The sequence below is a fragment of the Bos taurus genome, chromosome 7 (assembly GCF_002263795.3).
Source record: "Bos taurus isolate L1 Dominette 01449 registration number 42190680 breed Hereford chromosome 7, ARS-UCD2.0, whole genome shotgun sequence".
Classification (NCBI taxonomy): Eukaryota; Metazoa; Chordata; class Mammalia; order Artiodactyla; family Bovidae; genus Bos; species Bos taurus.
This window is the reverse complement of record NC_037334.1, coordinates 11840592-11868268: the sequence shown is the minus strand read 5'-3', so window position 1 is coordinate 11868268 and position 27677 is coordinate 11840592. Positions and strand designations below refer to the sequence as shown.

Genomic DNA, 27677 nt, shown 5'->3' with positions numbered 1-27677 from the left:
CCACCTTCCCCCTCTGCCTGGAATGCCCATTTTTCCTGGCAGGGCCCTGACTCTCTGCCCATGAGTTTGTGTTCCAAAAGGGAAGAAAAGAAATGTAAGAAGCAGATCTTGCCAGCTGGGCAGGCCAGAGGGGCTGTGTCCAGACCAGGAAGCGAAACTGCCCTGGCTGGTTTCCTGCCTGAGTCTTCAGGAGCCTTGGAGTGCCTGGGTGGGTGGGTAGGTGGGGGCCATGTGGGGGTGTGCTGGCAGAGGGAGGGACCCTTGGAAAGTTAGAATGGGGTGGCCAGAGTTGTGGGGCGCAGCCCCCCTCATGTGAGACTGCAGGGTTGCCCCGTTTCTCATGGGTCTCAAGGACATGTGGGTTTGGGGTCTGGAGTTGTGGATGCCTAGACAGTGAGCTCACAGCAGGGCGGGCAGGATAAACGTGCTTCCATTCCCTGAAGCCCAAACTCACTGTCTACCCTGAGAGGACTTGCCCGTGGCTGGAACCCAACCCCCCAATCTTCTTTTCTAAAAGTGTTGCTGGGTTTGAAATAGGCTTGGAGACGGCATCCCGGAGGTGTGACACATTTCCTAGGTGTCTTTCTGATTTCTCACATTCTGGGGTTGCTATGTGGCCTTGGACAACTTTCTTACCCTTTCTGGGCCTCATTCCCCTCATCAGGGATCAGAATGGAATGCTAGTGTGTCCCAAACGGTGCATTTGATCCCCATCCAATGTGATAAGACCAGCCCACTCGTCAAGGTAGGGCTTGAATGCTGGCCCTACCCTTTCCTGCTGTGGATCTTGATTAAGTCACCTGACCTGTCTGTGCCTCAGTTTTCTCATCCAGGAGATGGGGATGGTGGCACTATTAGTATCTCTTATTAATAAGAGAATAAAATAAACCTCCTCACCTTTTGATGCCCCGTTCTCTGTTCCTCTACACATCCTATTCCATGGGCTTGGAGTGCCTTCTCTGGTTCAGCATCTTGGGGCACCCACTGAAGCATCGTCAGAAGGACCAGCCACATACTAGATGCTGAAGGGAGCCGCTTGGAACAGCCGGACCGTGGGTCCTGTTTGCCAGGGGAGCAGCTGAAAGACTTGTTTTGGTGAAGTTCTGTCTGCTTCTCTCCTCACCCATTACCCCTTCCCCATACATCTGTCTCTGCCTCAAATCCTTGCAAGAAAGACACGCTTTACTAAGTCTAGGGCTTCCCAGGCAGGCAAAGACCACCCCTCTAAGCCTCAGTTTCCCCATCTGAGCAATGGAGATAACATCCCCATTTTGCAGCACTGTCAGAAAGCTTAAACTTGATCATGTGTCTGAACAGCTACAGTACACCATAAACAATCAGTACAGTATTATTATTATTGTTTCTTTTGTTGTCATCGTGGTCAGCTGTGGTTTCTCAAGACCCACAGAAATTACAATGGAGTGCTGTCCCATAGAAACGACCATGCAAGTTGCATACATAACTTGACATGCCCTGAGACCCCATAGAATAAAATGAATACACAATGAAACCGGTGGAGTTAATTTTAATAATGTATTTTACTTAACACAAACTTATCTAAGATAGCATCATTTCAACATGTAATCAATATAAAAAAGTTCTTAAGTTATTTTGCCTTTTTTCTTACTAAGTCTCTGAAATCCAGTGTGCTTACATTGACATGCTTAGTCACTCGGTCATGTTCAACTCTTTGTAGCCCCATGGACTGTAGCCCACCAGGCTCCTCTGCCCATGGGATTCTCCAGGCAAGAATACTGGAGTGAGTAGCCATTCTCTTCTCCAGGGGATCTTCTTGACCCAACAATCAAAACTATGTCTCCTGCATTGTAGGCAGATTCTTTACTGTCTGAGCCACGAGGTAAGTCCACAGCACAGGCTAATTCAGGCTGACCCCATTTCAAGGACTCCAAAGCCCACTTGTGGCCAGTGGTGACCATATTGGACAGTGCAGGTCAGAGAGAGTTTGCTGAATGGTGGGTTGGGGACTGGCCAGAACGTGCAGCTGTGAAACTGGAAATTCCTGGAAGGAAAAAGCCAGAGTTTCCATATGAGGAGGGGCAGGGGGCAGCCATTAGACCAATTAAGAGCCAGCTTGAGTTTTTCCTGCTCTGTACATCATTTCAGTGGAATGGGAACAGGCATGAGTTGGTTTAGTCAACAAGTTATATATAGATTGAGCCACTGCTGTATGTCCTGAGGTGTTCAGGTGCTGGCCTTAAAGCAGTGCATCAGCTGGACAAACTACTGCCTCTTGGAGCTCGCCATGGAGCAGGGAGAGACAGAAGGTGAACAACTGCTGAAATGATAAAGAAACGTAATGCTGACGGAGAGAAGTGTGGCAAAGGGGAAATGCAGGGTTCTCTGAGGACATGGAGCTGGCAGGGGCCACGGTGGGCAGAAGCCGGGGGTGTGGGTTGGGCTGGGGAACTGCAATGAGCACCACCGACAGCTTCAAGGTCAGAGATGTGGCCCAGATAAGTTGAATCAGAAAAAATAATTCAGAAGTGGTCAGATTTAACATCTATTACATTGAACTTTATGAGACTGTCATTTAGTGTATCAAAAATGATTGAAAATCAATAATTTCATATGACTCAACATAATATATGGAGAAGGAAATGACAACCCACTCCAGTATTCCTGTCTGAGAAATCCCATGGACAGAGGAGCCTGGCGGGCTACAGTCCATGGGGTCACAAAGAGTCGGACACTACTTAGTAACTAAAAGACAACAACAATATATGAGGCATAGAATGGATTGGGGGTACTTATCTTGGGGCTCAAGGATGGATTTGAATTTGGCTCTATTTCTAGAGAGGGTGCCTGCAGCCCCCATAAGCTCTACCAAGCGACCTGTGATCCCTCCATTCCGCAAAGCATCAAAACTTGACCTGGAGCCCAGAGAGGCTGTTTCTCACGCCACACAGCCCAGAGGGAGGATGGGCTGAGAGGTTGCCCGGGGATCCCGCCGCTCTGTCTCGCTCCCGGGCCGAGCAGTGTTGATTGTCCCCTCGCGGCGCCCGGAAGCGACCCTCAGTAAACAAAGCTGTGTGTGGGCACAGCCCCAGCAGCCCTGGGAGCGCTGTCCAGCCCGAGGGGGGCGGGGGAGGAATGTTGTGAATGAACCCAAGACCCGCCCCGAAACTCCGCTTAAGGCCGGCGCTGCGGGGTCTCCTCCCACTGTGATTGGTCTTCGGCTCTTCGTGATTGACAGCCCAGCTCGCTGAGCGTCCTGATTGAGTAGTCCCGAAAAGACGGGCAGTGCACGTAACGAATGAACAGCGTCGACTTGGATACGGATCTGGTGGTGCAGCCAACGGCGGAGGAGGGCCTCGGAGGCCGAAGGGGGGGCCAATAGGGATGGGCGGCGGGGGCGGGACAACGGTGTAGGATAAAGCGGCGGCCGAGGCAGCTTCATTGTTGTGAAGCGTCTTAAAGGGGCCGCATCACCGTGGTGGCCCAGGGGTGGGTGCGGCGCGAGTCCCGGGGCGACCGAGCACAGACCAAGGTCAGGAAGGTGGGCAGGAGTCGTGGGAGCCGGCGAGGGGGAGCGGGCTTCGGGCAGAACCCCCTCAACAGGCCCCGCCCCGGCCCCGGCTCCGGCCGGGCCGGATGGACCCCCCCGCGGCCAAGCGGAGCCGGGGCTGCCCGGCAGGACCGGAGGAGCGCAACGCCGGGGCCGGGGCCGTGCGCGGCCGGGGCCGGCCCGAAGCTCTGCTGGACCTCAGCGCCAAGCGAGTAGCCGAGAACTGGGCCTTTGAGCAGGTGAGCGAGAGGCGGGGTGGGGAGGAACCCACTCCTAGCCTCTTCCTAGACGTATCTTTTCCTCTCCCTGCCCAGACCCCAGCCTCCGGACCTGTCCCCATCGAAGACACCTCCAGAGATCTCCAAAATCCTTAATTCTACCCAAGACATCCCCTCATCCTCCCATTTCACTCCTTCCACCCCCATCCCTTCCTGGGACAACTCTGCTCTTCAGCCCACAAGACCCAGGAATACCTGAGTGCCCCAGATCCAACTCGGGACCCATTTTCTCCTCCTGACCCGTGGTCCTCTTAGGACACCGCATACCTCTCTTGTCCCACCTTATCCTCATCCCCAGTTAGGGCACCCCATTCAATCCTCAGTCCTCTCTCCTCCTCTTACGACCGCCCCAACTTGGGAACAGAGCAGATCTCAGGACCTAGAGACCCAACATTTCTGACCTACACCCCTTTAGAGGACTCTCCCATATATATAGATCCCAGGCCCAAGACACGCCTTTCTGTCTCCGATCCCTGCCTCCAGCCTCCACAACCCACTTATCCCATGGGGACATCTTCTCTTGGGAATCCTTCACTCAGGCCCTAATACACAACCCCCTGTCATTCTGGGACCACCTCCCACCTGGGGCTGCCCCTCCTGACTGGCTGCAAAGATTACTCCATTGTCAGAGTCCTCCCTCCCCATTACCTCATGCCTACCCTCCCCTTTTCCCCACCCCACACCCTCAACCATCCCAGTCTTTCCAGAGTTTGGCAGCAAGTGCGGGGCCAGGGTCTTGCTACCTGGACAGGTGCACCTGGAACCCTGCCCCTATGGTTTCTGGGGGCCCTGCCAGGATGGCCCCAGGGCGGAAGCTATTAGAGTCAACTTTCCCAGCCTCAGTGGAGTTGTGGCTAGGACCTGACCAAGCCTTCCTCAGCCCTGACAGGCTCTGTCCTCTCTTTGGCTTTGGGTGGCTTTCTTTGCTCCCTGGCCTCAAAAGAATTAGGGAGTCTGCCTCGACCAATGGGTCTGGGCCAAGTGTGGATGGGGCGGGCTCTGATTCATGGCCTGGAAAATCCCTCCTTAGTCATCTGCCAACTGTCCCCGAGGCCCTGGGCGAATCACTGGTCCTCCCACTTCCCTTTGAAATCCAGGACTGGGGACTCTGAAGGGTTCCTGCTCCTTTACTGTGTGTGAGACCCCCAGGACAATCTTAAAACCTTCTCCAAGGCTCCCATGTACCTGCCTCAGGCAGGTCTGGCCCTAGTAAAGGTCTTACCACGCAGAAGCAGCTCTTTGGAAGTTGGTCTCCTTACTTTGAAGAAACAAGGGCACAGAGAGGTTGAGAAACTTGCCCAAGGACACCCAGCCAGTGAGTAGCAAGCCTGGACTGGAATGTAGGCTCAACCAGCTCAGTTCATTGCCCAGAGCCCCCAGGGGTGGGCAGGACGTTCGTCCCTTCCTGGGGACCCTTAGAAGCTGGAACAGAGAGCCTGTCTTGGAACCTGGAGCTCATCAGCTGTGGGATCCTGAACAAATGAATTCACCTTATTTCTGAGTTTAGAATCCCCAGGCTGCCAAAATATTGGATTGTTGCTGGTAGAATTAAGGGTATTTAATATACATAAAACATTTAGCACAATGTGGGCTAAGACTGTGTAGGCCCGATCACTCGTCTTCTGATCACTTTTGTCTTCTTTCCTCCTGCCCCACCCCAACCCCACAAGCCTGAGGGGTGAGACTACCTTCCATTAGGATCCTGGGACCTGACATTCAAGAGGGAAGTGACAGAAAGTTCTAGAATACTAACAATGGGCCAGGTGTTATTATAAGTGCTATACATATTAATGCATATGTAATACTCATGACACCCAAAAGGCGGGTGCTCTTAACATCTTCTTCTTACACTTGAGAAAAACTGAAGCTCAAAGAGGCAAAGTGACTTGTCCAAGGTCATGCTACTTGTTTTATTTGGTTATTTTGGTAGGTCTTAGCTGTGGCAGGTAGGATCTTCACTGTGGCATCTTTTGTTGTGGTGGGTGGGTTTAGTTGCCCCACAGCGTGTGGGGTCCTAGTTCCTGGACCAGGGCTTGAACCCACATCCCCTGCACTGGAAGGCAGATTCCCAGCCACTGGGCTGCGGAGGAAGTCCCCAGGGTCATGGTACTTGTAAGCAGCAAAGTCAGGGTTCCAGCACCCGGGTCTCTAACACAGCAGCTCTTTCCACAGGTTGAGGAGCGGTTCTCCCGTGTGCCGGAGCCAGTCCAGAAGCGCATTGTGTTCTGGTCATTTCCACGCAGCGAGCGGGAGATATGTATGTACTCATCACTGGGGTACCAGCCCCCAGAGGGCGAGCACGACGCCCGGGTGCCCTTCACCCGTGGGCTGCACCTGCTGCAGAGTGGGGCCGTAGATCGTGTGCTACAAGTAGGTGAGTGCCTGTCCCTCCAGCCCTGCCAGTGAGGCCAAGGGTCCAGAGCATGTGTGGAGGAGCAGGGAGCTGGAAGATTCCAAAAGGCAGGCTTTGATGCCCACAGAGGGTTGTACAAAATATTCTGAGCTCAGGATCAGGGATCTGCCTCGACTTGAGTCAGCTTAGTTGGGGGTGAAGGTAGAAGTGTGAGACAGGGAGGAGGCAGTGGTTTTGAGGAGCGATTATAAACCGGAAGTGAGGGGAGGTTCCAGACCTCAGGCACTGGGGCCCAGGAGTCCTCTGGGCCCAGGGTTTAGAGCCAGAGGTAAGAATGATCCTAGACTTCAGGCAGCAGGGTCCTTGGTAAGAGTTGGAGGCAAAGTTTTTTTGTTTATTTTTTTAATATTTATCTTTTGTTGGGGCGTGTGGACTTCTCTCTGGTTGTGGCACACGAGCTTAGCTGCCCACACGAGGCAGGTGGGATCTTAGTTCCCCGACACCAGAGATCGAACCCATGTCCCATACACTGACTGGAAGGAGGATTCGTAACCACTGGACCAGGGAAGTGGCGCAGTTTTAGAGCCAGTGGTGAGAGACAGACTTAGACCTCAGGCAGAGAGATTCAGGTGGAGGTGGGGTTCATAGGTTTAGGGATGGTCTTGGACCTAAGGCAACGAGGATTTGGTGGGGTCTGGGGTGAAAGTTCACCAGCTCAGGGAGATGGTGAAGGATAGGGAAGCCTGGTGTGCTGCTGTCCATGGGATTGCAAAGAGTCAGACACGACTGAGCAACTGAACAAAGGGTGAAAGCTGAGGATCATCAGTAAGGAGTGCTCTTAAAGCGCAGACAGCAGGGTCCAGGTGAAGGGAGCGGGTGGAAGTGTAGCTGGAGATGAAGGATGAATCTCGACCTCAGGAAGCAGGGCTCAGATGGGAACCAGTGGAGACTGAGCCAGAAGGCAGATGAGCCTTGGAATACCACACTTCACATGGTGGCAGGTCACGTCATCTCCCAGCTGGAGGCAGGGACTCAGCCAAGATGACCGTCTCTGAACCATGTCAGCCTGGGGGCCCCCTTGCCTGGACATGACCCAGCCAGCCACAGGCTCGGCCACCTCCAACTGGTATGAGGAAGCTGCTGTGTCCCTGCATGACACAGACAGGGCCGGCTGGAGCCTGAGCTGCCCAACCAGTCGGATGAGCCTGGCATCTGGGCTCCCCAGGGGCCAGGGAGGGGCAGGGGGTTGATGGGGTGACCTGGCCCCTAGCTGGCCCCCAAGATTCAACCCTTTGCCCCCAAGATTCTTTGGTATCTTCCCAGGAAATTCCAGGGTGCCTGGAGCCTGGGCAGTATCCATAATGATTCAAGGGCTTATGGTAATATTATTCAGAATTAGAATAAGAACAAGCATTTATTTAGCACTTACTGTCTGCAAACAGTGTTCTACATTAACCCATTTCATCCTCTTTACAAACGCATGAGGAGGATGCTACCTCCACATTTATTCATTAATATTCCCATTTCACAGATGCAGACACTGAGACCCAGCAAGGTTAGGTTACTAGTGCTAAGTTACTCAGCTGGAATTTGCACCTGGTCTTGCTGTGCGTCGTTGTCAAGCACAACCCATCTCTGGGGTGATGCAGCAGTGACAGCTTGGTTTTGGTCTTAGGGTTCCACCTGAGTGGAAACGTCCGGGAGCCAGGGGGCCCCGGAGAGCCCGAGCGGCTTTACCACGTCTCCATCAGCTTTGACCGCTGCAAGATCACATCTGTGACCTGCGGCTGTGACAACCGCGATCTCTTCTACTGTGCCCACGTGGTGGCCCTGTCGCTGCACCGCATTCGGCACGCCCACCAGGTGGAGTTGAGACTGCCCATCTCTGAGACACTCTCCCAGATGAACCGGGACCAGCTGCAGAAGTTTGTGCAGTACCTCATCAGCGCCCACCACACCGAGGTGCTGCCCACCGCCCAGCGCTTGGCAGACGAGATCCTCCTCCTGGGCTCTGAGATCAACCTGGTGCATGGTAAGGGTGCCCCAAGGTCTAATGGGAGAGGTGAAGCCCCAGCTCAAAGCCACCTTGCTTGCTATGTGGCAGGCATGTGTCACAGCATCCAAAGATAGCCTTGATCTAGGAATGAGGGTGGAGCACCACCACCTGAGGCCAAGGTCACACACCTAGGAAGTGGCAGAACCTGGATTTGATCTGGCCCTGGGTAGACGAATGGTCAGAAATCAGCCAATGGGAAGATCCAGCCCCAGGGTAGGGGTGTCCCAAGATCGCAGGAGCAGGCCTGGGATCATGGATGGGTGGAGGTCAGGAGGAGTATGTGTGGACCTTAGTGGGTATGAGAGGTGGGATATGGTTAGGAGATACACTCGGAGGTGTTATGAATTCTGGGGTGGTTTGGAGCTACAAGTGTTGCTTAACTATAATGGTGGGAGGATGGAGTAAGATGGAGAGTGAATAGATGGATGAGTAGCAGGTGGAGGCATGAATGGATGTTTGAGAGTAGTGATGGGTGGCCAGAAATTGTTCATGATGGAGTGTTGGGGTGAACTGATGGTGTGGGAAAATGAATGGAATGAGTGGATGGGTGATTTACTGGGACAGTAGGTGAATGGGGAGTTGGTGGTACTCGGCAGTGGAGTTGGATGGCATGTGCTTTGCTTGCGGAATTTGAGGTAGTGGACAGATGGGGTTGGTGGAAGATTGGAAGGACCAAGGGGTACATGGATTGAGGGTGAGTTGATGGGTGCATGAATGTTGTTATATATAGACTGACATAGTGGATGGATCAAGGATATGGGATGGATGGATGGACTAATGGATTGGTGGGTGTTTGGAGAGATACAAATGAATGGATGGTTGGTGGGGAAAAAATAGATGGAGAGTTTGGGTAACTGGATGCATGGATAGCATGGTTGTGTGGGTCAGTGGATGAATAGGTCAGTAGTGTTTTGAGTGTTTGGTACAGATGAGTTGGAAAGACAAATAGGGTTAGGTAGGTGGATGGATGGATGGATGGACTGATGGGATAGGTGTGTAGATCAGTGAACAGATAGGAGTTATGGGTAGGGTGGATGATGGACTAATGCGGTAGGTAGGTGTGCTAAGGGTTATGATGTGTGGATGGAAAGATGCATGGCATGACATGGGGGTGTGGATAGACCGGTGAGTGGTTTGAATGGATGGGTAGGTGATGCTTTGGGTAGGATGAGGATGGATAGGTGGGTGAGTGGGTTTTCAGGTGGGATGGATGGAATTTGGGGATGGATTGGGTGATTTGGAGGACTGGTTGACATATTCCTTTCCCCAGCGCACACTTGTTTTCCCTCCCTCCCCACAGGTGCCCCAGACCCCACAGCAGGCGCAGGCATCGAGGATGCCAACTGCTGGCACCTGGACGAGGAGCAGATCCAGGAGCAGGTGAAACAGCTGCTGTCCAATGGCGGCTACTACGGCGCCAGCCAGCAGCTGCGCTCCATGTTCTGCAAGGTGCTGCGTGGGCAAGCACGGGGGGCGGGGCTAGGCTCCGGAGTCAGAGCCCCGCCCCTTCTCACCACCAGGTCTTGGCACAGGTGCGAGAGATGCTGCGGATGCGTGACTCCAATGGGGCGCGCATGCTGATCCTCATGACTGAGCAGTTCCTGCAGGACCCGCGCCTGGCCCTGTGGCGGCAGCAGGGCGCTGGCATGACGGACAAGTGCCGCCAGCTGTGGGACGAGCTGGGTGAGTCCCAGACCCCAAAAGCGGAAGCACGGCAAGCTCCTGGGCTCGACCACCTTGAATCCGTCCTCATTCAGTAGCACCGCCAATATACAAGGGCTGTACTGAGCGCTGGGGCTACCACAGGCAACAAAAGAGATTAAATACCTGCCCTCAGGGCTTCCCTGATAGCTCAGTTGGTAAAGAATCCGCCTGCAATGCAGGAGACCCCGGTCTGATTCCTGGGTCTGCAAGATCCGCTAGAGAAAGAATAGGCTACCCACACCAGTATTCTGGCCTGGAGAATTCCGTGGACTGTATAGTCCATGAGGTCACAAAGAGTCGGACTCTGAACGACTGAGCGACTTTGATTTCTTCTTCTCAGAGACCTGACACCTAGTAGGGCAGACAGAGAGGAGAAAATCCCACAAGCCCATTAGGCCAGGGGTCAACACACATTTTCCATAGGGCCAGACAGTTAATAGTTTTGGCTTTTCAGGCTATTTGGGTTTTGTCCCAACTATTCAATTTTATCTGTTGTAGCAAAAAAGCAACCACAAACACATAACAAAGTAGGCATGGTAGCATTCCAATAAACTGTATTTATGGGCACTATTTATTTATTTGAATTTCATATCATTTTCACAAATCACAAAATATTTTTATTTATTCTTCACCCCCTCCACCATTTAAAAATGTAAAAATGACTCTTAGCTCAAAGGCCATTCAAAAACAGGTGGTGGGGGACTTTCCTGGTGGTCCAGTGCTTCCAAGGCAGGGGTGCAGGTTTGATCTCTGGTTGGGGAACTAAGATCCCACATGCAGTGCAGCTTCCAAACAACAACAAAAAAAAGGCAGGTTTTATTTTCTCCACAGGTGGTAGTTCGCTGACCCCTGTGATTGATAGTGATAAGTGGTATAGAGAAAAAAAAAATTGCAAGAGGAGTCTGGTAGCCAGGGTTTGAGTCCTGACTTCTGTCTTCCCAGCTGTGTGACTTTGAGCAAGTGACTTTACCTCTCTGAGCCATAAAGTGAAGAGAGGATGAATTGCAGCCTCAGAGGCCCAAGGTGAGAGTTAAGCAGTGCCCAGCACACAGCAGGCACTCCATAAGTGTGTGCTGCCCCTGCTGGCATGAGTGCTGAGCCTCCTCCATGCCCACATTGGCTACCCTCCCTCCCCAGGGGCCCTGTGGGTGTGCGTCATCTTGAGTCCCCACTGCAGACCAGAGGAGCGGACGAGCTGGCTCCAGCTGCTTAGCAAGTGGGACAAGCTGGACGTGTGCCCACTGGAGGAGGGCAATTACTCTTTTGATGGGCCCAGCCTGCAGCCCACTGCAGCCCTCATCCCAGGTAGGAGAGGGGTCCCTGCCATTCCCCGCAACAACCCATCCCTATTGCCTGTGGCCTAGTCTCCCCATCATGGTGCTCTGGGGGAAAATGGAGGCAGGGCGGAGGGGACGAGCCCTTACCTGCCTCCTAGCCAGGAGACAGTGAGTGTCCAGGGCAGGGGCAGCAGGCAGCCTGAGGGACAGTGATGTGAAATATTTAAGATACCTGTAGTTCTGGGCTGACTCAGTCTCCTCCTGGCCATGGAGGCAGAAATCGGGTGGGGGGAAGGGGAAACAGAAAGAAAAGGAAACAGGTATTAAGAAGAGAAAGACAAGTAAAGACAGGCAGAGAGGAAGAAATTGAGTATGGAGGGAGAAAGATGGACAGACCCAGTTGTTCATTTGTGGTGGCTCAGACAGTAAAGAATCCACCGCAAAGCAGAGACCTAGGTTCAATCCCTGAGTCAGAAAGATCCCCTGGAGAAGGGAATGGCTACCCACTCCAGTATTCCTGCCTGGAGAATTCCATGGACAGAGGAGCCTGGCGGGCTATAGTCCATGGGGTCACAAAGAATCAGACACGACTTTTTCATGTCGGACACTTTCACTTTCATGAAGGACTATGATAGCTCCCCTGACACACACACAACTTTAAGTCTTCTGAAAAAATTGGGGGCAATGATGGCACACTCATCACTGTATCCAGAGTCTAGGCCCAAGCTGGCATTTGGTGGGATAGAACTGTCCATTGCCTAACTGCTAGGGCCCCCCTCATGAAGCCACATTTGGGCACCTCTCCCACAGGCCCAGAGGAGGAGGTGATGGCGATGGCTGCAGGTTCCCGCCACACCGTGTTTGGCCGCGCCCTGCAGGCTGGGTCACTGCATTGGAGTGATGACCATCTGCAGAGGATCCTGGCCAGTGACTCCTACAGCCCCAACCTCACAGGCAACGGGGGCAGTGACAAACCAACCTTCGACCCCCAGGGCCGCCCGCTCTGGCTGGGCGAGCCCTTCCCCACTACCTGTGCTCGTGTGGACACCCTGAGGGCCCATGGATACCCCCGCCAGGCCCTGCGGCTGGCAAGTGCCATAGTCAACACCCTCCGGCTGCAGCAGCGACATCAGCTACAGATTTACAAGCAGCAGAAAAAAGGTGGGCACCAATCTTATCATCGTGTCCTGGGGCTGAAGACACAAATGCCAACTGCTGGGGGCTGTGGCAACCTGGAGGGTCTGTGGGTACAACAGGAAAACAGACCACTCAAGGTGTGTTGAGCAGAAAGGACTTTAATACAGGGGATTGAGGGCTCACAGAACCAGTGAAAGGGATGCCATATTGAAAGGCAGGGAAGCCACTGCCTGGGTTCACAAACTTGAACTCCAGAAGCACAGAGAGTTCAGCTGGCTGTAGCCCTCACTGGGGGGTGGGGGCAGTTCCCAAGAGGACAACCCAGAACCTGCTGGCAAATCTTACATCTGTGCCCCAGACAGCCACACACACACCTACTCACAGCTGCTGCAGAAGAGTAATGGGCTCATTTTCTCCCACCTTTCACACCTCACACAAAGGGGTCTGGGAAATGTAGTTTCTATGCATCCATCCACTTGCCTTTCAAGAACATGGACCCAGCATGCCAGATCAGATTTTTCCAAGAGAGGTCAGAAATCTGGATTCTTTGATGTGTAATTTCCTGTTTTGTTTTTTTTTCCCCCAATATGGGCAACAAATTCAAAATTGTATTCCATGTTGTATGACCCAAAAAAGAACATGTTTATAGACTAGATATGGGGAGCAGGAGGGAGCCACCAGTTGCATACTCTGGGTGATGAGGCTGGGTTGATAGGTTAGTTACCAGGAAATGGAACACAGGGTTTAATGAGGGAAGATGGGGGCTTTGGTATCTGAGCAGAACTCTAAACTAGCCTGGAAGCATAGGGAAAGCTCCTACCCTTCCCCAGGACCAGAGGAGGTGAGAGCTAAGCTTAGATCCTAAGGATGTACATGAGGTTCCCAGGAAAAAGAGAGGGAGCAACTATATTCCAGGTAGAAGAAACAGCGTGGTCTGGAGCCCAGAGGCAAGGGAGAGCTCAGCTTGTGTGAGAGGATGAGAGGATGTGCTTCCAGATGGGGTGGGTGCGTGACAGTCATGGGGAAGCGTTCAGATCCGTCCTTGAGAGTGCTGAAAGCTGGTTGAGCCTGAGAGAAGTGAGAAGGATTAAGGGTTCTATGGAGAGGAATGAGACTGGTTGGATGTTTTAAAAGCACCCAGTTTAGCCACGCCTGAGCCTGGGTGTGGGATAGGAGGCCAGGGAGGTGAGAGCTACTGCAGAGCTCAAGGGGGCAGAGATGAAGGTGCTGGATGGGCATCTGGAGGCTGGGCTCGGGGTTTGGGAAGAGGAGGCCCTCCTGGAGGGTTGGTAGAGGGGTGGGCCTTGAGCCTTTTTTTCTACCTTCAGAGCTACTGCAGAAAGGTTCCACCTGCATCACTAACATGGAAGGATGGGTGGGCCATCCCCTGGACCCCATTGGCTGCCTCTGCAGGGCACTCTTGGAGGCCTGTCGTCTAGAGGAGGAGACCCTCGCCATTTACCCAGGTATCCACACTGGGGACCCCTGGAGGAGGTGGGAGAATCACCACCCCTTGGCCATACTCCTTTGCCTAGTATTCCTATTACTTGGCCACGCCCCTACACTTGGCCTGCCCTTTGGCCAGTACCAGGTGCCAAGAGGCTTAGCTTCTGAAAGTGAGGCCACTATAGGCCTACCTGCTGTTGGAAGGTGGGCGCTACCTCCTGGTGTGTGCAGAAACAGCTGGCTCTCCATAAATCTCCCCCACCCCTACAGTATCCATGTTTAAGGTCAGGGACCACTGGAGTCCCAGGAAAATGGGTTCCTCCCCGGTAGCCTTGGTGCCCTTCTCCCACAGACTCGGGCCCTGAGAAGCGGAAGGTGGCCTACCAGCACGTCCCCGTGCCGGGGAGCCCTGGGGAGTCCTATTTGGCAATGGCGCTAGAGGTGGCCCTGCTGGGCCTGGGACAGCAGCGGGCCCTGCCCGAGGGGCTGTATGCCCAGGACAAGGTGGTACGCAATGAGGAGCAGCTGCTGGCCCTGCTGGAGGAAGTGGAGCTGGACGAGCGGTTGGTGCAGGTGCTGCGCAAGCAGGCAGGACAGCTGCTGGAAGGTAAGGCCACACTTCTAAGCCGGGTTGTTCCTGAAACGTAGGGTCGAGTCCACTGCAGTGGTCTGGTTGCTGCTGGGTTGGGAGACCCAGCCTCTACCTTCCGGTACTTATTGTCTTACATACCTTATTGGTCAGTCGCAAAGTCGTGTCCTACTCTTTGTGACCTCATAACTGCAGCATGCCAGGCTTCCTGGTTCTTCACTATCTCCCTGAGTTTGCTCAAACTCATGTCCACTGAGTCAGTGATAACCATCCCATCATTACATACCTTGGCAGTTCCCTAAAGGGGAGGTCCAAATTTTGGCCCCGCCCCCAGAAAGCCTGCCAGCCAATAACGGCTGCTATTGATGAGGCCTCCCCCCTCTCAACCCTATCCTTGTGAGGCCCCGTCCCTACCACTTAGGGAAGCTGGTTTGGCCGCGCCCCCAGAACAAGTGCAGCCCTGCCTTCTCTCTGGCAACAGCCTGCGTTTGAGTCCTACCCCTACCCAGAGGTCCCAAGGGTCTCTTTCTTTTGGATTTTCCAGTACGTGTCTTAGTTTCAGCCCTGCTTCCCCACCCCTGGGACCTCTCTAGCCCCAACCACTCTATCTTGGGGCGGCCCATACCCCACTGGAATGTGGGGACCCCTGGGGAGAGGCGATACACACCCATACCTGGGGGTTGAGCTTGGGTTGCCCCCGCAGGGGGTCCTTTCAGTGGCTTCGGAGAAGTGCTGTTCCGGGAGAGCGTACCCATGCACACCTGTGCCCGCTACCTGTTTACCGCACTGCTGCCTCACGACCCAGACCTGGCCTACCGCCTCGCACTGCGAGCCATGAGGTGAGAAAATGCAGCGGGGGACTCCCCCCGGGGCGGGAAGGATTAGGGGATGGGAGGCTACTGGGAGCCCCATCCTTCCGCCTGCTCTCGCAACTTAGTTCCTGCAGTCTCCTTGATGCTGGCATTCCAGGCCGCTCGGTGCTCTTGCTGACTAAACATAAATATGTCATATTATTTTGAATTTGAGAAATCTCCACATGACACAGAATTCAGAGTCCTTTTCTAGGTTTACCCCAACCTACCTAAAGCTCTGGAGGCAAGCAGTGTTACCACTTTCATACCTACACTACAAGAGTCCGGATTTCTGCAAACTCGTAATCTGAAAATTAAAACTTGGTTCTCCTTTACACCCATGATACATCCTGTTGTTGTTTAGTCGCTAAGTCACGTCTGACTCTTTTTGTGACCCCATGAACTGTAGCCTACCAGGCTCCTCTGTCCATGGGATTTCCCAGGCAAGAATACTGGAGTGGGTTGCCATTTCCTTCTCCAGGGGATCCTCCTGACCCAGGGATCAAACCTCAGTCTCATGCACTGGCAGGCAGATTCTTTACCACTGAGCCACCAGGGAAGCCCCATACCTCTGGTACCTATTCTTTTTTTTTTTTAATAACCTAATGGTTTCTTATGATGGTAAATCTTTTTAAATATTTATTTATTTAGCTGCACGCAATCTTAGTTGCCATACTCAGTTTCTTTAGTTGAGGCACGAGGAATCCTTAATTGCGACACGCAGGATCTTTTAGCTGTGGCATGTGGGATCTAGTTCCCTGACTAGGGATGGAACCCAGGCCCCCTGCATTGGGAGCACAAAGTCTTAGCCACTGGACCACCAAAGAAGTCTCCTGTACCTATTCTTTGCACCTTGTTTTCACTGAACTTTTGCATCTTAAAGGCTCTATCCTGTCACATAACAGGTGAACCACTGTAGGGTGGTACCATGAAAAACCCAGTGTGAAACTGATAGACATTTAGATGTTGCAGTGAATGACCAGGTTACCATTTCCCATGGGCACCAGCAGATCACAGAATCAGAATAGTAAAAGGCCCCGTCCATAGTAAACCATGCCCAACCAATTAAGTGAAATCCACCTCCCACCCTCTGATCCTATCATCCAGCTGCTGCTGCTGCTAAGTCACTTCAGTCGTGTCCCACTCTGTGCGACCCCATAGACAGCAGCCCACCAGGCTCCCCCGTCCCTGGGATTCTCCAGGCAAGAACACTGGAGTGGGTTGCCATTGCCTTCTCCAATGCAGGAAAGTGAAAAGTAAAAGTGAAGTCGCTCAGTCGTGTCCGACTCTTAGCAAACCCATGGACTGCAGCCTACCAGGCTCCTCCGTCCATGGGATTTTCCAGGCAAGAGTACTGGAGTGGGGTGCCATTGCCTTCTCTGTATCCTCCAGAGATACCTATTAACAATTTGAGAGCTTCCCTGGCTGTCCAGTGGTTAAGACTCTGCTTCCAATACAGGGAGATCGGGTTCAATCCCTGCTTGGGGAACTAGGATCCCACATGCCACATGGCCTGGCAAAAAAAAAAAAAGTTTGAGGTGCATTTTCCGGAATATTTGAAAAGAATAATCTGTTAAGAGCCATGATTTAGAGAACACTCTTTTATGTGTCGGACTTTTTTCCTAAACCAGTGCTAGCAAATTACAACCCACGGGCCAACTTTGGCCAGCTGCCTGCTTTTGTGCAGCCCCTGAGATAAGAATGGTTTGTATATTTTTAGATGGTTGGGAAGAAAAAAAAAAAAATTCTGTGACACATGAAAAACACGTGAAACTCAAATCTCAGTTTCTAGAAATTAAGTTTTATTGGCCCAGAGCACCACTCACTCGCTTGTGTATTGTCTGTGTCTGCTTTTACACAACAATGATGGTTGTGACACAGACTAAATGGCCTACAAAGCTGAAAATACTGGCTGTCCAACCAGTGCAGAAGAAAAGGTGCCAACTTCTGATCTAAATCTGACTCACATTATCCCATATAATCTTATAAACACCCCAGCGAAATAAGTATATTTACACCCATTTTACACAAAGACACGCTGAAGCTGTGTCCCAAGTCATGTAGCAAAGTCATTTATTTATTCTTTAAATTTTTATTTATTTATTTTTGGCGGTGTTAGGTGTTCATTGCTGCCTGCAGGCTTTCTGTAGTTGCAGAGAGTGGGGCCTACTCTTCGTGGCTCTGCTCAGACTTCGAACTGTGGTGACTTCTTTTTCACGGAGCAGGGGCTCTCTAGTGCTCAGGCTTCGGTAGCTGTGGGCTTAGCTACTTGGTGGGGCATGTGGGATCTTCACAGGCCAGGGATTGAACCCATGTCTCCTGCATTGGCAGGTGGAGTATTAACCACTAGACCACCAGGGAAGTCCAGCAAAGTCATTTTAGATATTTGGAACCAGAATAGTCTTGACTCCTTTTGCATGCTCTGATTACATTTAACAGCTTTGTAGAACTTTCTTAACACAAAATGTATGTAAACAGTGAGCTGAGTATCAAAATATCTTACGGGGGCCCCTCATTGAGTCATTCAGGAAACACGTGTTGTTTACCTGTTGTATGACAGGCATTGTTCTGGTGCTGGAGATGCAATGGTGACCCAAACAGTCAAAAATTCCTGCCCTCATGGAGCTGACATTGTAGTGAGGGAGTGACAGGATGCACATTTATAGGTAAACTATGTTGTATGGCAGATGGTGACATGCAAGAGACGGGTAGAAGGGGTTGGGAGGGGAAGTTGCACTTGCCCATGTGTAGGGCATGTCAGCAAAGAGCTCACTGAAAACACTTTTTAAATCATTTTATTGATTGATTTATTTTTGGCTGTGCTGGGTCTTCACTGCTGCACGGGCTTTTCTCTAGTTGCTATATGTGGGCCTCTCGTTGCAGCAGCTTGTCTTGTTGTAGAGCACAGGCTCTAGGCAAGCTGGCTTCAGTAGTGGTGGCACGAAAGCTGAGTAGTTGCAGCTCACAGACCCCAGAGCACAGGCGCAGTAGTTACGAGCAACTAAGCACGCGAGCTTAGTTGCTCTACACCATGTGGAATCTTCCTTGACCAGAAATCGAACCCGTGTCCCCTTCGTTGGCAGGTGGATTCTTACCCACTGCGCCACCAGGGAAACCCTGATGAGAGTTTTAACAGTGGGTCAAAAATATGGTCTCTGACTAGATCAGGATATGAGCAGGGGGTCACAGATCCTTCATCTCAGGTGGTCGGGTCTTCTAATCTTGGTGAGTTTCTCCAGCCCCTTTAATCTTGCTTCAGGTGGTATCTTGGCTGTTCCTCCCTTGATTAGCAACTGTTGGAGTCCATCCATTGGAATGCAGGGAAGTTCTGGAGACTGGAGTCCTTACTTCAAGAAATGCCAGACAGAAAGGCCTCTGTGCCTGGGATTCCCACAAGGCCCTGATCAGTTTCAACTGCAGTGAACATCTTTGTCTTTTTAATTTTTACTGCAGTATAGTTGATTTACAATGTTGTGTTACTTTCAGGTGTACACCAAAGTGGATTAATTATACATATACCTATGTGTGGGGCTTCCCTGGTGCCACTAGTGGTGAAGACCCGCCTGCCAATGCAGGAGACATAAGAGACATGTTTCGATCCCTGGGTCGGGAAGATCCCCTGGAGGAGAGCATGGCAAGCCACTCCAGTATTCCTGCCTGGAGAATCCTACAGACCAGAGGAGCCTGGCAGGCTACAGTCATTGGGGTTGCAAAGAGGTGAAGATAACTGAAGGGACTCAGCAGCAACAGCAGCATCCCTCTGTGCCTGTGTGTTAAGTCGCTTCAGTCGTGTCTGACTCTGTGACCCCATGGACTGCAGCCCACCAGGCTCCTCTGTGCATGGGATTTCCCAGGCAAGAGTACTGGAGTGGGTGGCCATGCCCCCCTCCAGGGGATCTTCCCGACCCAGTGATTGAACCCACATCTCTTCTGTCTCCCACATTAACAAGCAGGTTCTTTACCACTGGTGCCACCTGGGAAGGCCCACATATACATATACCCACTCTTTTTGAGATTCTTTCCCCATATAGGTCATTGCAGAGTACTGAGTAGAGTTCCCTGTGCTATACTGTATGTATTTTATGCATGCGTGCATGCTGAGTTGCTTCAGTCATGTCCATCTCTATGCAGCCCTATGGACTATAGCCCGCCAGGCTCCTCTGTCCATGGGATTCTCCAGGCAAGAATACTGGAGTGGGTTGCCATGCCTTCCTCCAAGGGATCTTCCCGACCCAGGGATTGAACCCGGGTCTCATGTCTCCTGCATTGGCAGGCAGGTTCTTTATCACTAGCCCCACCTAGGAAGCCCCATGTATTTTATACATGCAGTAAACATCTTCAACACACATCTTCCATCTTCCTGGGTGCCCAGGGCTTTGCTGACTCTGGAAGGTAGGTTCTGGCTGAGGTAGGAGGCATCTCCTAGAGAGGATGGAGAGTCTAGGCTTGTCTCACAGCAGGCTTGCTTCTCTTCTCACCCCAGGCTGCCCGTCCTGGAGACAGCGTTTCCAGCTGGAGAACCTCCCAGCAACCCGCTGGACTCCATCATGAGCAACCGCTTCCCCCGCTGGTTCATCCTCGGCCACCTGGAGACCCGCCAGTGTGAGCTGGCCTCTGCCATGCTGACTGCTGCCAAGGGTGAGGACCGTGGCTGCCCCCCGCCCCATCCCCCTGCCCTTTACATTACTCCTCTCCCTCCTTACCCTCATTCCATTCCCCCCATTTACTTTTACTTATCCCACAGTTTTCCTTGGGGCTTCCCAGATGGTGCTAGTGATAAAGAACCTGTCTGCCAATGCAAGAGACATAAGAGATGTGGGTTCTACCCTTGGGTCGGGAAGATCCCCTGGAGGAGAGCATGGCAACCCACTCTAGTATTCTTGCCTGGAGAATCCCACAGACAGAGCAGCCTGGGGAGCTACAGTCCATGGGGTTACAAAGAGTTGAAAGCAACTTAGCGTGCACCTATGCAGTTTTCCTTGAGCACATTCTTTTTTTCTTTTGACCTGCGGGATCTTAGTTCCCCGACCAGGGGTCAAACCCACACCCCCTGCAGAGGAAGTGTGGATTCTTAATCACTGGACCACCAGGGAAGTCCCTTCTTGAGCACTTTCTGTATATACCAGGCACAGTCCCAGATGCTGAGCCCCAGTAGCAAACAAAACTGTCCCAAATCCCATGCTCTGTGGTGTTATTCCTAGGGAGGGCAGACGGACAATAAATAAGGGAAAGAAGATAGTTATGCAGTGAGAGGTAATAAGTGCTATGAAGGGGCATACAGCAAGTTGACATTTAAGCCACAACATGAAGGCAAAGGTGGAGTAATGCCAGTATCTGGTGTCTTAGCTCAGCTGCCGTAACAAACTACCATCGATGCGGTGGTTTAAACAACAGAAAGTTATTTTCTTACAGTTCTGGAGGCTGGAAGTTCAAGATCCGGGAGCCAGGACAGTCAGCTCCTGGTGCGGGCTCTCTTCCTGGCTTACAGACGACTGCCTTCTCACCGTCTCCTCACATGACAGAGAAACAGAGATCTCTGGTTTCCCCCTGTCCATATAAGGACTCTGATCTCATCCTGGGGCACTAGCCTCATGACTTCATCTAAACCAAATTACCTCCCAAAGGTCTGCCTCTAAAGACAGTCACTCTAGAGAGTTAGGGCTTCAGTGTATGAATTTTGGGAGGCACAGTTCAGTTCCCAGCATATGGGAAGAGTATTCCAGGCAGAAGGAACAGCCAGCACAGAGTGCCTGGTTATATTTAAGAAGCAGAGAGGAAGCTGGTGTGGCTGGAGCTGAGTAACAGAATTCTAGGATCTAGGTGAACAATAATAACAGTAATAAAAGTTCACATATGTGCATGTGTTTGCATGCTCAGTGGATCAATCATGTCAGGCTCTTTGTGACCTCATGGACTACCTCGCCAGGCTCCTCTGTCCATGGGATTATCCCAGCAACAATACTGGAGTGGGTTGCCATTTCCTCCTCCAAGGGATTTTCCTGACCCATGGATTGAACCCATGTCCCCTGCAGCTCCAGCATGGGCGTGTGGATTCTTTACCACTGAGCCACCTGGAAGCCACTCACATATATAGGTCTTGCCATATTAAGGCCTTTACAAGTATGGGCTCACCGCAGCCCTGTGTGACATGTACCGTGGCATTAGTATTATCCATTGTACAAATGGGGCAGCCAAGGCACGGAGAGGTGAAGTGACTTGCTCAAGATCACACAGCTTGTGTGATTTGAACCCTGGCATCTGGCATCTGCTGGGTCCAGAATTGGTGCCCTTGACAGGGGTCCAGTGGCTTCCTCCCACAGAAAGGAAAGGGGCAGAGGAGAGATAAAGGGGAGTGCCAAGAGTGGTCTAGGTCTTCATGGAACCATCGCCAGGTGATCACCATCCACATTCACACATTTGCACATGTGTGGAAGAAACTGTGTGAGCAGGTCCGGCAGCATCCAGCTGGTGCAGGGTATGCCCGTGATATCCTCTGTCCCTCCCCCAACTCTAGGAGACCCCAAGTGGCTGCACGCAGTACTGGGCTCCATCCAGCAGAACATCCACTCTCCAGCCTTGCTTTTCAAGCTGGCTCAGGATGCCTGCAAGACTGCCACCCCGGCCAGCGCCCCACCGGACACCACGCTGCTGGGCATTGCGCTGGAGCTGGGCCTTCAGGTGCGAGCCACGGGAGCGAGCATGAGGGCAGGCCGGGTGGGCATGAGGGTGGGGCAAGGGCCCATTTGGGGGCGGGGCCTGAGTTCAAGGTCTTTCTGGAGGAGGGACCTAAGGGTAAACCTCGCATCCTTTAGGGGCGGGGCCTGGATGTGAATGGCATCTCTGGGCGGGGCTACAGAGGAACAAGGTCAGGGAGAGGAGTCCTGAGAGAGAGGGCCTGAAGTCACCAGTGAGGGTGGGACCTATGAATGAGTGACTCAGTTGCAGAACCTGAAGGTGAGAATCTACTTCTGGAGGTGTGGCTGAGGACACGGAAGGGGATCACGGAGCATGCAGGTGGCCACAAGAGGGAGCAGAACCTGCGTGTGTTGGCCTGGGGTTGATGTGCCATAAGGACCATGAGTGGGCGGGGCTGAAACTGAAGAGCCTGCCTGCTGCTGCTGCTGCTGCTGCTAAGTCGCTTCAGTCGTGTCCGACTCTGTGCGACCCCATAGACGGCAGCCCACCAGGCTCCGCCGTCCCTGGGATTCTCCAGGCAAGAACACTGGAGTGGGTTGCCATTTCCTCCTCCAATGCATGAAAGTGAAAAGTGAAAGTGAAGTCGCTCAGTCGTGTCCGACTCTGTGCGACCCCATGGACTGCGGCCTACCAGGCTCCTCCGTCCATGGGATTTTCCAGGCAAGAGTACTGGAGTGGGGTGCCATTGCCTTATCCAGAGCCTGCCTACTAGGAGCTTTCTTGGGGAAAGGGCCTGCAGGAGACTGCCGTGAGAAGGAGGCGTCTCTACTGAGGGGCGGGGCTTAGGGAGGGTCCTGTGAGTGAAGAGCCACCTCTGGGGATGGGGTCTGTGGTTGAAAGTCGTGGAGGTAGAAGACCTGCAGGTGAGTGTCCAGGTCCTCCTCAGGGACCCGGACGAGGGACAGTGCTGTAAGGGCAGGGCAGAGGCATGGGCGCAGCTTGAGGGCATAGACAGGTATGGGGCTCATGGGGGCAGGGTCTCAGTGGCAAAAGTAAAATTAGAGAATAAGGTACAGATTCAGGTGACATCTTCCCAGTGTAGAACTGGCCAGCAAAGGGCACACAAGTGGCAGAATTGGCCTCTGAACAACGCCATGAAGAGGGCGGAGCTATTGTGGGGGAATACGGGGGTTGGGATAAAGGCGGTGCTTTGGGGGGTTTTTTGGCTGTGTCAGGTCCTAGTCATAGCACACAGGATCTTCGATCTTTGTTGCTCCATGCAGGACCTTTAGTTGCAGCATGCAGGATTTTTTTTTTTTTAATTAAAGCATGTGGGATCTAGTTCCCTGACCAGGAATCGAACCTGGGCCCCGTGCACTGGGAGCATGGAGTCTTGGGGACCATCAGGGAAGTCCCCAAGGGTGGTGCTGTAGGGTGGTGACCCCACTATTTAGGAGCTTCTAGGTAGGACCTGGGGTTGGAGCCTCAGGAGAAAGGCCAGCAAGGATGGTGCTTATTGGGGGTGGGACCTGTAATGGCAGGTGCTTGTGTGGGGCCTCAGGAGGAAATCTGACAGGAAGCACAGAACTTTCCAGAGAAAAGTGACAGGTTGGTTAGTTGTCCCAGATAGAATCCATGGGACCTTAGAATAACACCAACAGTAATGGCTGGGCACATTAAAGCGGTAGGCACTGTACAAAAAGCCTTACTTACTGCACACTCTCGCTTGATTCTCACAACTGGGTGAGGTAGATACTATTTTTATCTCCATTTTACAGATGAGGAAGCTGAGGTCCAGACAGGTGAAACCCCTTGCCCACACTGTACGGCTTTGATTCAGTCCTTAGCTTCTGAGTTTCCTGGGGTCCCTCAGAGTCTTCCGCCCCCTTCCGTAGGCCTCCCTTGGGTGACCCCCTTCTCTCCCTGTGTCCCGGCTGCAGGTGATGCGGATGACCCTGAACACCATGACCTGGCGTCGGAGGGAGATGGTGCGCTGGCTGGTCAGCTGTGCCACAGAAATCGGTGAGAGCCCCAAAGGGGACTCACGGCTCACCTCCATGCAGAACCAGGCAGGCAGGAGGGAGAAGCAGAGCCACTTCCCGGACCCCAGCCCATGGTCTGGGCTGGGCCAGGAGGGAATGATGGGCATGGGGGAGGGCAGGGTGTGTCCAGCTGAGCCTGGAGGCTGGCCAAGCTAAAGAGGCTTGGAGAACGGACAATCCTTCCAGTGCTTAGCACCCACCTTCCCAGTTCCTACCCAGCCCAGCTGCCCTCTGCTCCCTTAGAAAAGTAAAGTTTCTATCAAGCCTAGAGTGGAGGTAGAGGGGATACAGCTTTATTCTTGCCTGGTGGGAACTCTAGGTCAGGGTAAACTTATACACATAGGTACACCCATGCACAGGTGAATCCCTGCCCCGTGCCCAGCCAGTGTCACCCTCTCGTTTCCCGCAGGCCCGCAAGCCCTGATGAACATCATGCAGAACTGGTACTCCTTATTCACCCCGGTGGAGGCGGCCACCATCGTGGCAGTAACAGGCACCACCCATGCCACGCTGTTGCGGCTGCAGCTGGATGCAGCCCGGCGGGAGGAGCTCTGGGCCTGCGCCCGCACCCTGGCCTTGCAGTGCGCCATGAAAGACCCGCAGAACTGCGCCCTGCCTGCCCTCACCCTGTGCGAGAAGAACCAGGCGGCCTTCGAGGCGGCCTACCAGATCGTGCTGGATGCGGCCGCTGGCGGCCTGGGCCACGCCCACCTCTTCACCGTGGCGCGCTACATGGAGCACCGCGGCCTGCCACTGCGGGCCTACAAGCTGGCGACGCTGGCCCTGGCGCAGCTCAGCATCGCCTTCAACCAGGACAGCCACCCGGCAGTCAATGACGTTCTCTGGGCCTGCTCGCTCAGCCACTCCCTGGGCCGGCACGAGCTCTCGGCCATCGTCCCCCTTATCATCCGCAGCATCCACTGCGCCCCCATGCTCTCCGACATCCTGCGCCGCTGGACCCTCTCGGCACCCGGCCTGGGGCCCCTTGGGGCTCGCCGGGCTGCCAAGCCTCTGGGCGCCGACCGGGCACCGCTTTGCCAGCTGCTGGACGCGGCTGTGGCAGCCTACATCACCACCAGCCACTCGCGCCTGACGCACATCAGCCCGCGTCACTACAGCGACTTCATCGAGTTCTTGGGCAAAGCTCGCGAGACTTTCCTGCTGGCGCCCGATGGGCACCTGCAGTTCGCCCAGTTTCTGGAGAACCTCAAACAGACCTACAAGGGCAAGAAGAAGCTCATGCTCCTGGTGCGGGAGCGTTTTGGCTGAGGGGCAAGAGGCAGACGGTGGGGGCATCCTCCCTTCGCCCCTGCCCCTGTGGCACCCGCTCTCCATCAGGGGCCTCGACGCTGAAGGCCCGTGTGGCGTTTCAGTATTAAGTCAGGGAAGGAGCCCGGCTGAAGCTGGGTGGTCTTGCCTGCCATCCCCCACCCCCCAAGCCCAAAAGGAGGTGGGAGGCAGGAGGTGGCATCCTGCCACGTGCGTGCCTAGGAGCGTGCAAGCGAGTGTGCGAGACGCGAGGATCAGAAGCCATACCAGCACCCAGAGGCCTGGAAGGGGGTGTGTGCTTGTGCAGCTGGTATGACCCCATTGTGAGCACCCCAGAAGCAATAGTCAAGCTCTCTGTCTGGTGCTGAGGGGGCAGCGGGGAGTGCTGGGAAGCAGGACTCTCCAGACACTGGTTTTCGAAGTCAAAGTAGCAGACAGACCCTCCCTGTGCCCAACTGTGGGTGGGTGGAGGGCTTGTGTTAGGGCATCTAAACTCCTTTTGTAATACCCCCTCACCCCCACCCCCGCCTCAGGGGCCCCACGGGCAGCCCCTACACCCCCCAGGCTGCCAAACGGGAATCAATGGTTCACCCCCACTGAAGGATTTGAAGAGGCTTCAGGCCTCGGCCACATACCTCACCCTCTCATCCTGCCAGGATTCCGTTGGGTGCCAGGGTCCCAGGGCAGGCTGGGGGGGTCATTATTGCCCCTCCCCCTACCTACTAGTCACTGGACATACAACTCAGGAACCGAGCCAGACTCACACTGTCCTCCGAACCTGGTGTGGGGGGAGACAAGCCCAGGCAAGCCAGAGACCCCCCCAAACCCCCCAATCTAGAAAGGAAAGGAGCTAACATCTTCGCATTTTTTGGCTGGCTGTGTGTCTCTCCTTTTCTCCTCCTCTGCCTCCCGGCTCTGTCCTTCATCTTATTCCCTCTTCCCATATTTCCATCTAGCCTTTCTATTTGCATTCCCAGCTGTTGTCTCTCTGGCCTCCCTCTCCCCACCTTGGCCTAGGGAGAAGAAGAAAGAGTCCCGCTCCCAATCATCCACCTCTGTCTTTTCTCCTCTTGTAATTAAGGACAAAGATCACCGAATTTTGTAACTTTTTTTTCTATTTATTGAGCCACATATTGTATTTACTTTTTTTTTTTTTTTAAGATTGAACACAGCTTGTTCTTTTAAATTTTAGTTTGAGACTAAAGTGTGTTCTCCTCCCCCAGTGTGGCCCCTGCCAGGGCCCCCTTTCCCCCCCGTAGAAAATCTCCAGCCTCTTCTCTGGGAATAGTTTCAAGCGACGGGTGCAATGGGAGCCACTGTTGGTTACATCCAGTGGGAAGAGTATGGATGACAGTGGACAGGATGGAGAGCTCACTGTGAGCAAGCCTAGTGTTTATATCTGTGCTTTACACCTGTCATCTGTTACGACACCTGTCTGAGAAGAAAGCTGAGGCTCCAAAGTTTAAGGAAAGGGCATGGAATTTTAGAACGTGATAGCTCTAGATTTAGTTCCTTGCTGGGCTGGGGACACTGCTCACCCCAAGCTGCTTGGTCCATGCAGTGATGGGAGTGGCCACTAGAGGGTGCCCTGGCTCCAGACACTCACTATTGAAGTTCCCTGTGTGCGTTCTCGGTTGCTCAGTCCTGTCTGACTCTGCGACCCCATGGACTAGCCGTCAGGGCTCCTCTGTCCATGGGATTTCCTGGCAAGAATACTGGATTGGGTTGCCAATTCTTACTCTAGAGGACTTTCCTCAACTAGGATCGAACCCAAGTCTCCTGCATTGGCAGGTGGATTTTTTACCACCTGGGAAGCCTCGCTATTGGGGTGATTTGCAGACACGACTGAGCGACTGAACTGAACTGAAGCACGTGGCAGGGGTGGGAGGGTGCCTGTCAGGTGCTGGGTGCAGCTGGGTGGGGAAGACACAGCCCCCAAAAGTGGAACGCGGTTTAGATTAGGCCTTGGTGGGCGAGGTTCTTGCCGAGATGACGTGGGCATGGTCAATGCCGGGCGCGCCTAGGGCGTGTCTGGGCTCCTACCCCGCGGATGAGGGACCTGGGTGATGGCGAGAAGGCCTTTAGTTGCCTTTACTGGTTTCCTGCCTTTAGAGACTGACGGACAGAGGGACTCACTGACTGGGTCAGCGTCAGGGCCGGGGCAGGCGAGGACAGGCTTCCCGGAGAGGCGGGGTTCAGAGCGAGGCTGGGCGGGGCCAGCAGCTGGAGGACACCAAGGGCCTGCGCGCAGGCGTGGGCGGGCCTTCCCTGGCGCTGGGCAAGGCGATTGGCTCTTGGCACCGCCCTGCGCTGGAGGGAACCAGTTGGAGATGACCCCACCTTCTGCCCCGCCTCACACATTCCTGCAGGTATGTGAGGGGAGACCCCAGCGGACCCACAAGCTCCTTAGCGCCGCCTGGAGGCCTGGCAGGGTAGAGGCGGCAGTCCTGAGGGCCCTATCTCAGCTTTGGCCCTTGGGGTTCCCGGCTGCCTTCAAATGTTCTCAGACTTTG

The 27677-nt window shown here is 53.5% G+C and overlaps 1 protein-coding gene across 3 annotated transcripts; it reads left to right on the top strand.

The window, feature by feature from the left end:
- Window positions 1-1739: 1739 nt before the first annotated feature.
- ZSWIM4 (zinc finger SWIM-type containing 4) lies at window positions 1740-26355 on the top strand. 3 transcript variants are annotated; one of them, XM_005208639.5, is made up of 14 exons: window positions 1760-3765; window positions 5977-6178; window positions 7833-8189; window positions 9514-9662; window positions 9746-9896; window positions 11055-11222; window positions 12005-12355; window positions 13660-13797; window positions 14130-14384; window positions 15070-15205; window positions 19701-19855; window positions 21732-21895; window positions 23794-23875; window positions 24305-26355. In XM_005208639.5, exons 1-14 carry the CDS (start codon window positions 3613-3615, stop codon window positions 25162-25164), a joined length of 3321 nt encoding a protein of 1106 aa, XP_005208696.1. In that variant the 5' UTR covers window positions 1760-3612; the 3' UTR covers window positions 25165-26355. The 3 variants fall into 3 exon arrangements, with proteins under 3 accessions (XP_002688800.2, XP_005208696.1, XP_059744528.1); XM_059888545.1 differs by having other exon boundaries at window positions 3679-3765; window positions 3841-6178; XM_002688754.7 differs by lacking the exon at window positions 12005-12355 and having other exon boundaries at window positions 1740-3765.
- The last annotated feature ends 1322 nt before the right edge of the window (window positions 26356-27677 follow it).

Bases quoted from the DNA above. Each gene is read 5' to 3' on its own strand.
- ZSWIM4 (XM_005208639.5), top strand. From the start codon at position 3,613: ATGGACCCCCCCGCGGCCAAGCGGAGCCGGGGCTGCCCGGCAGGACCG. The intron at 13,798-14,129 runs GTATCCACACTG...CTTCTCCCACAG, and splicing joins GACCCTCGCCATTTACCCAG to ACTCGGGCCCTGAGAAGCGG. The intron at 21,896-23,793 runs GTGCGAGCCACG...TCCCGGCTGCAG, and splicing joins CGCTGGAGCTGGGCCTTCAG to GTGATGCGGATGACCCTGAA.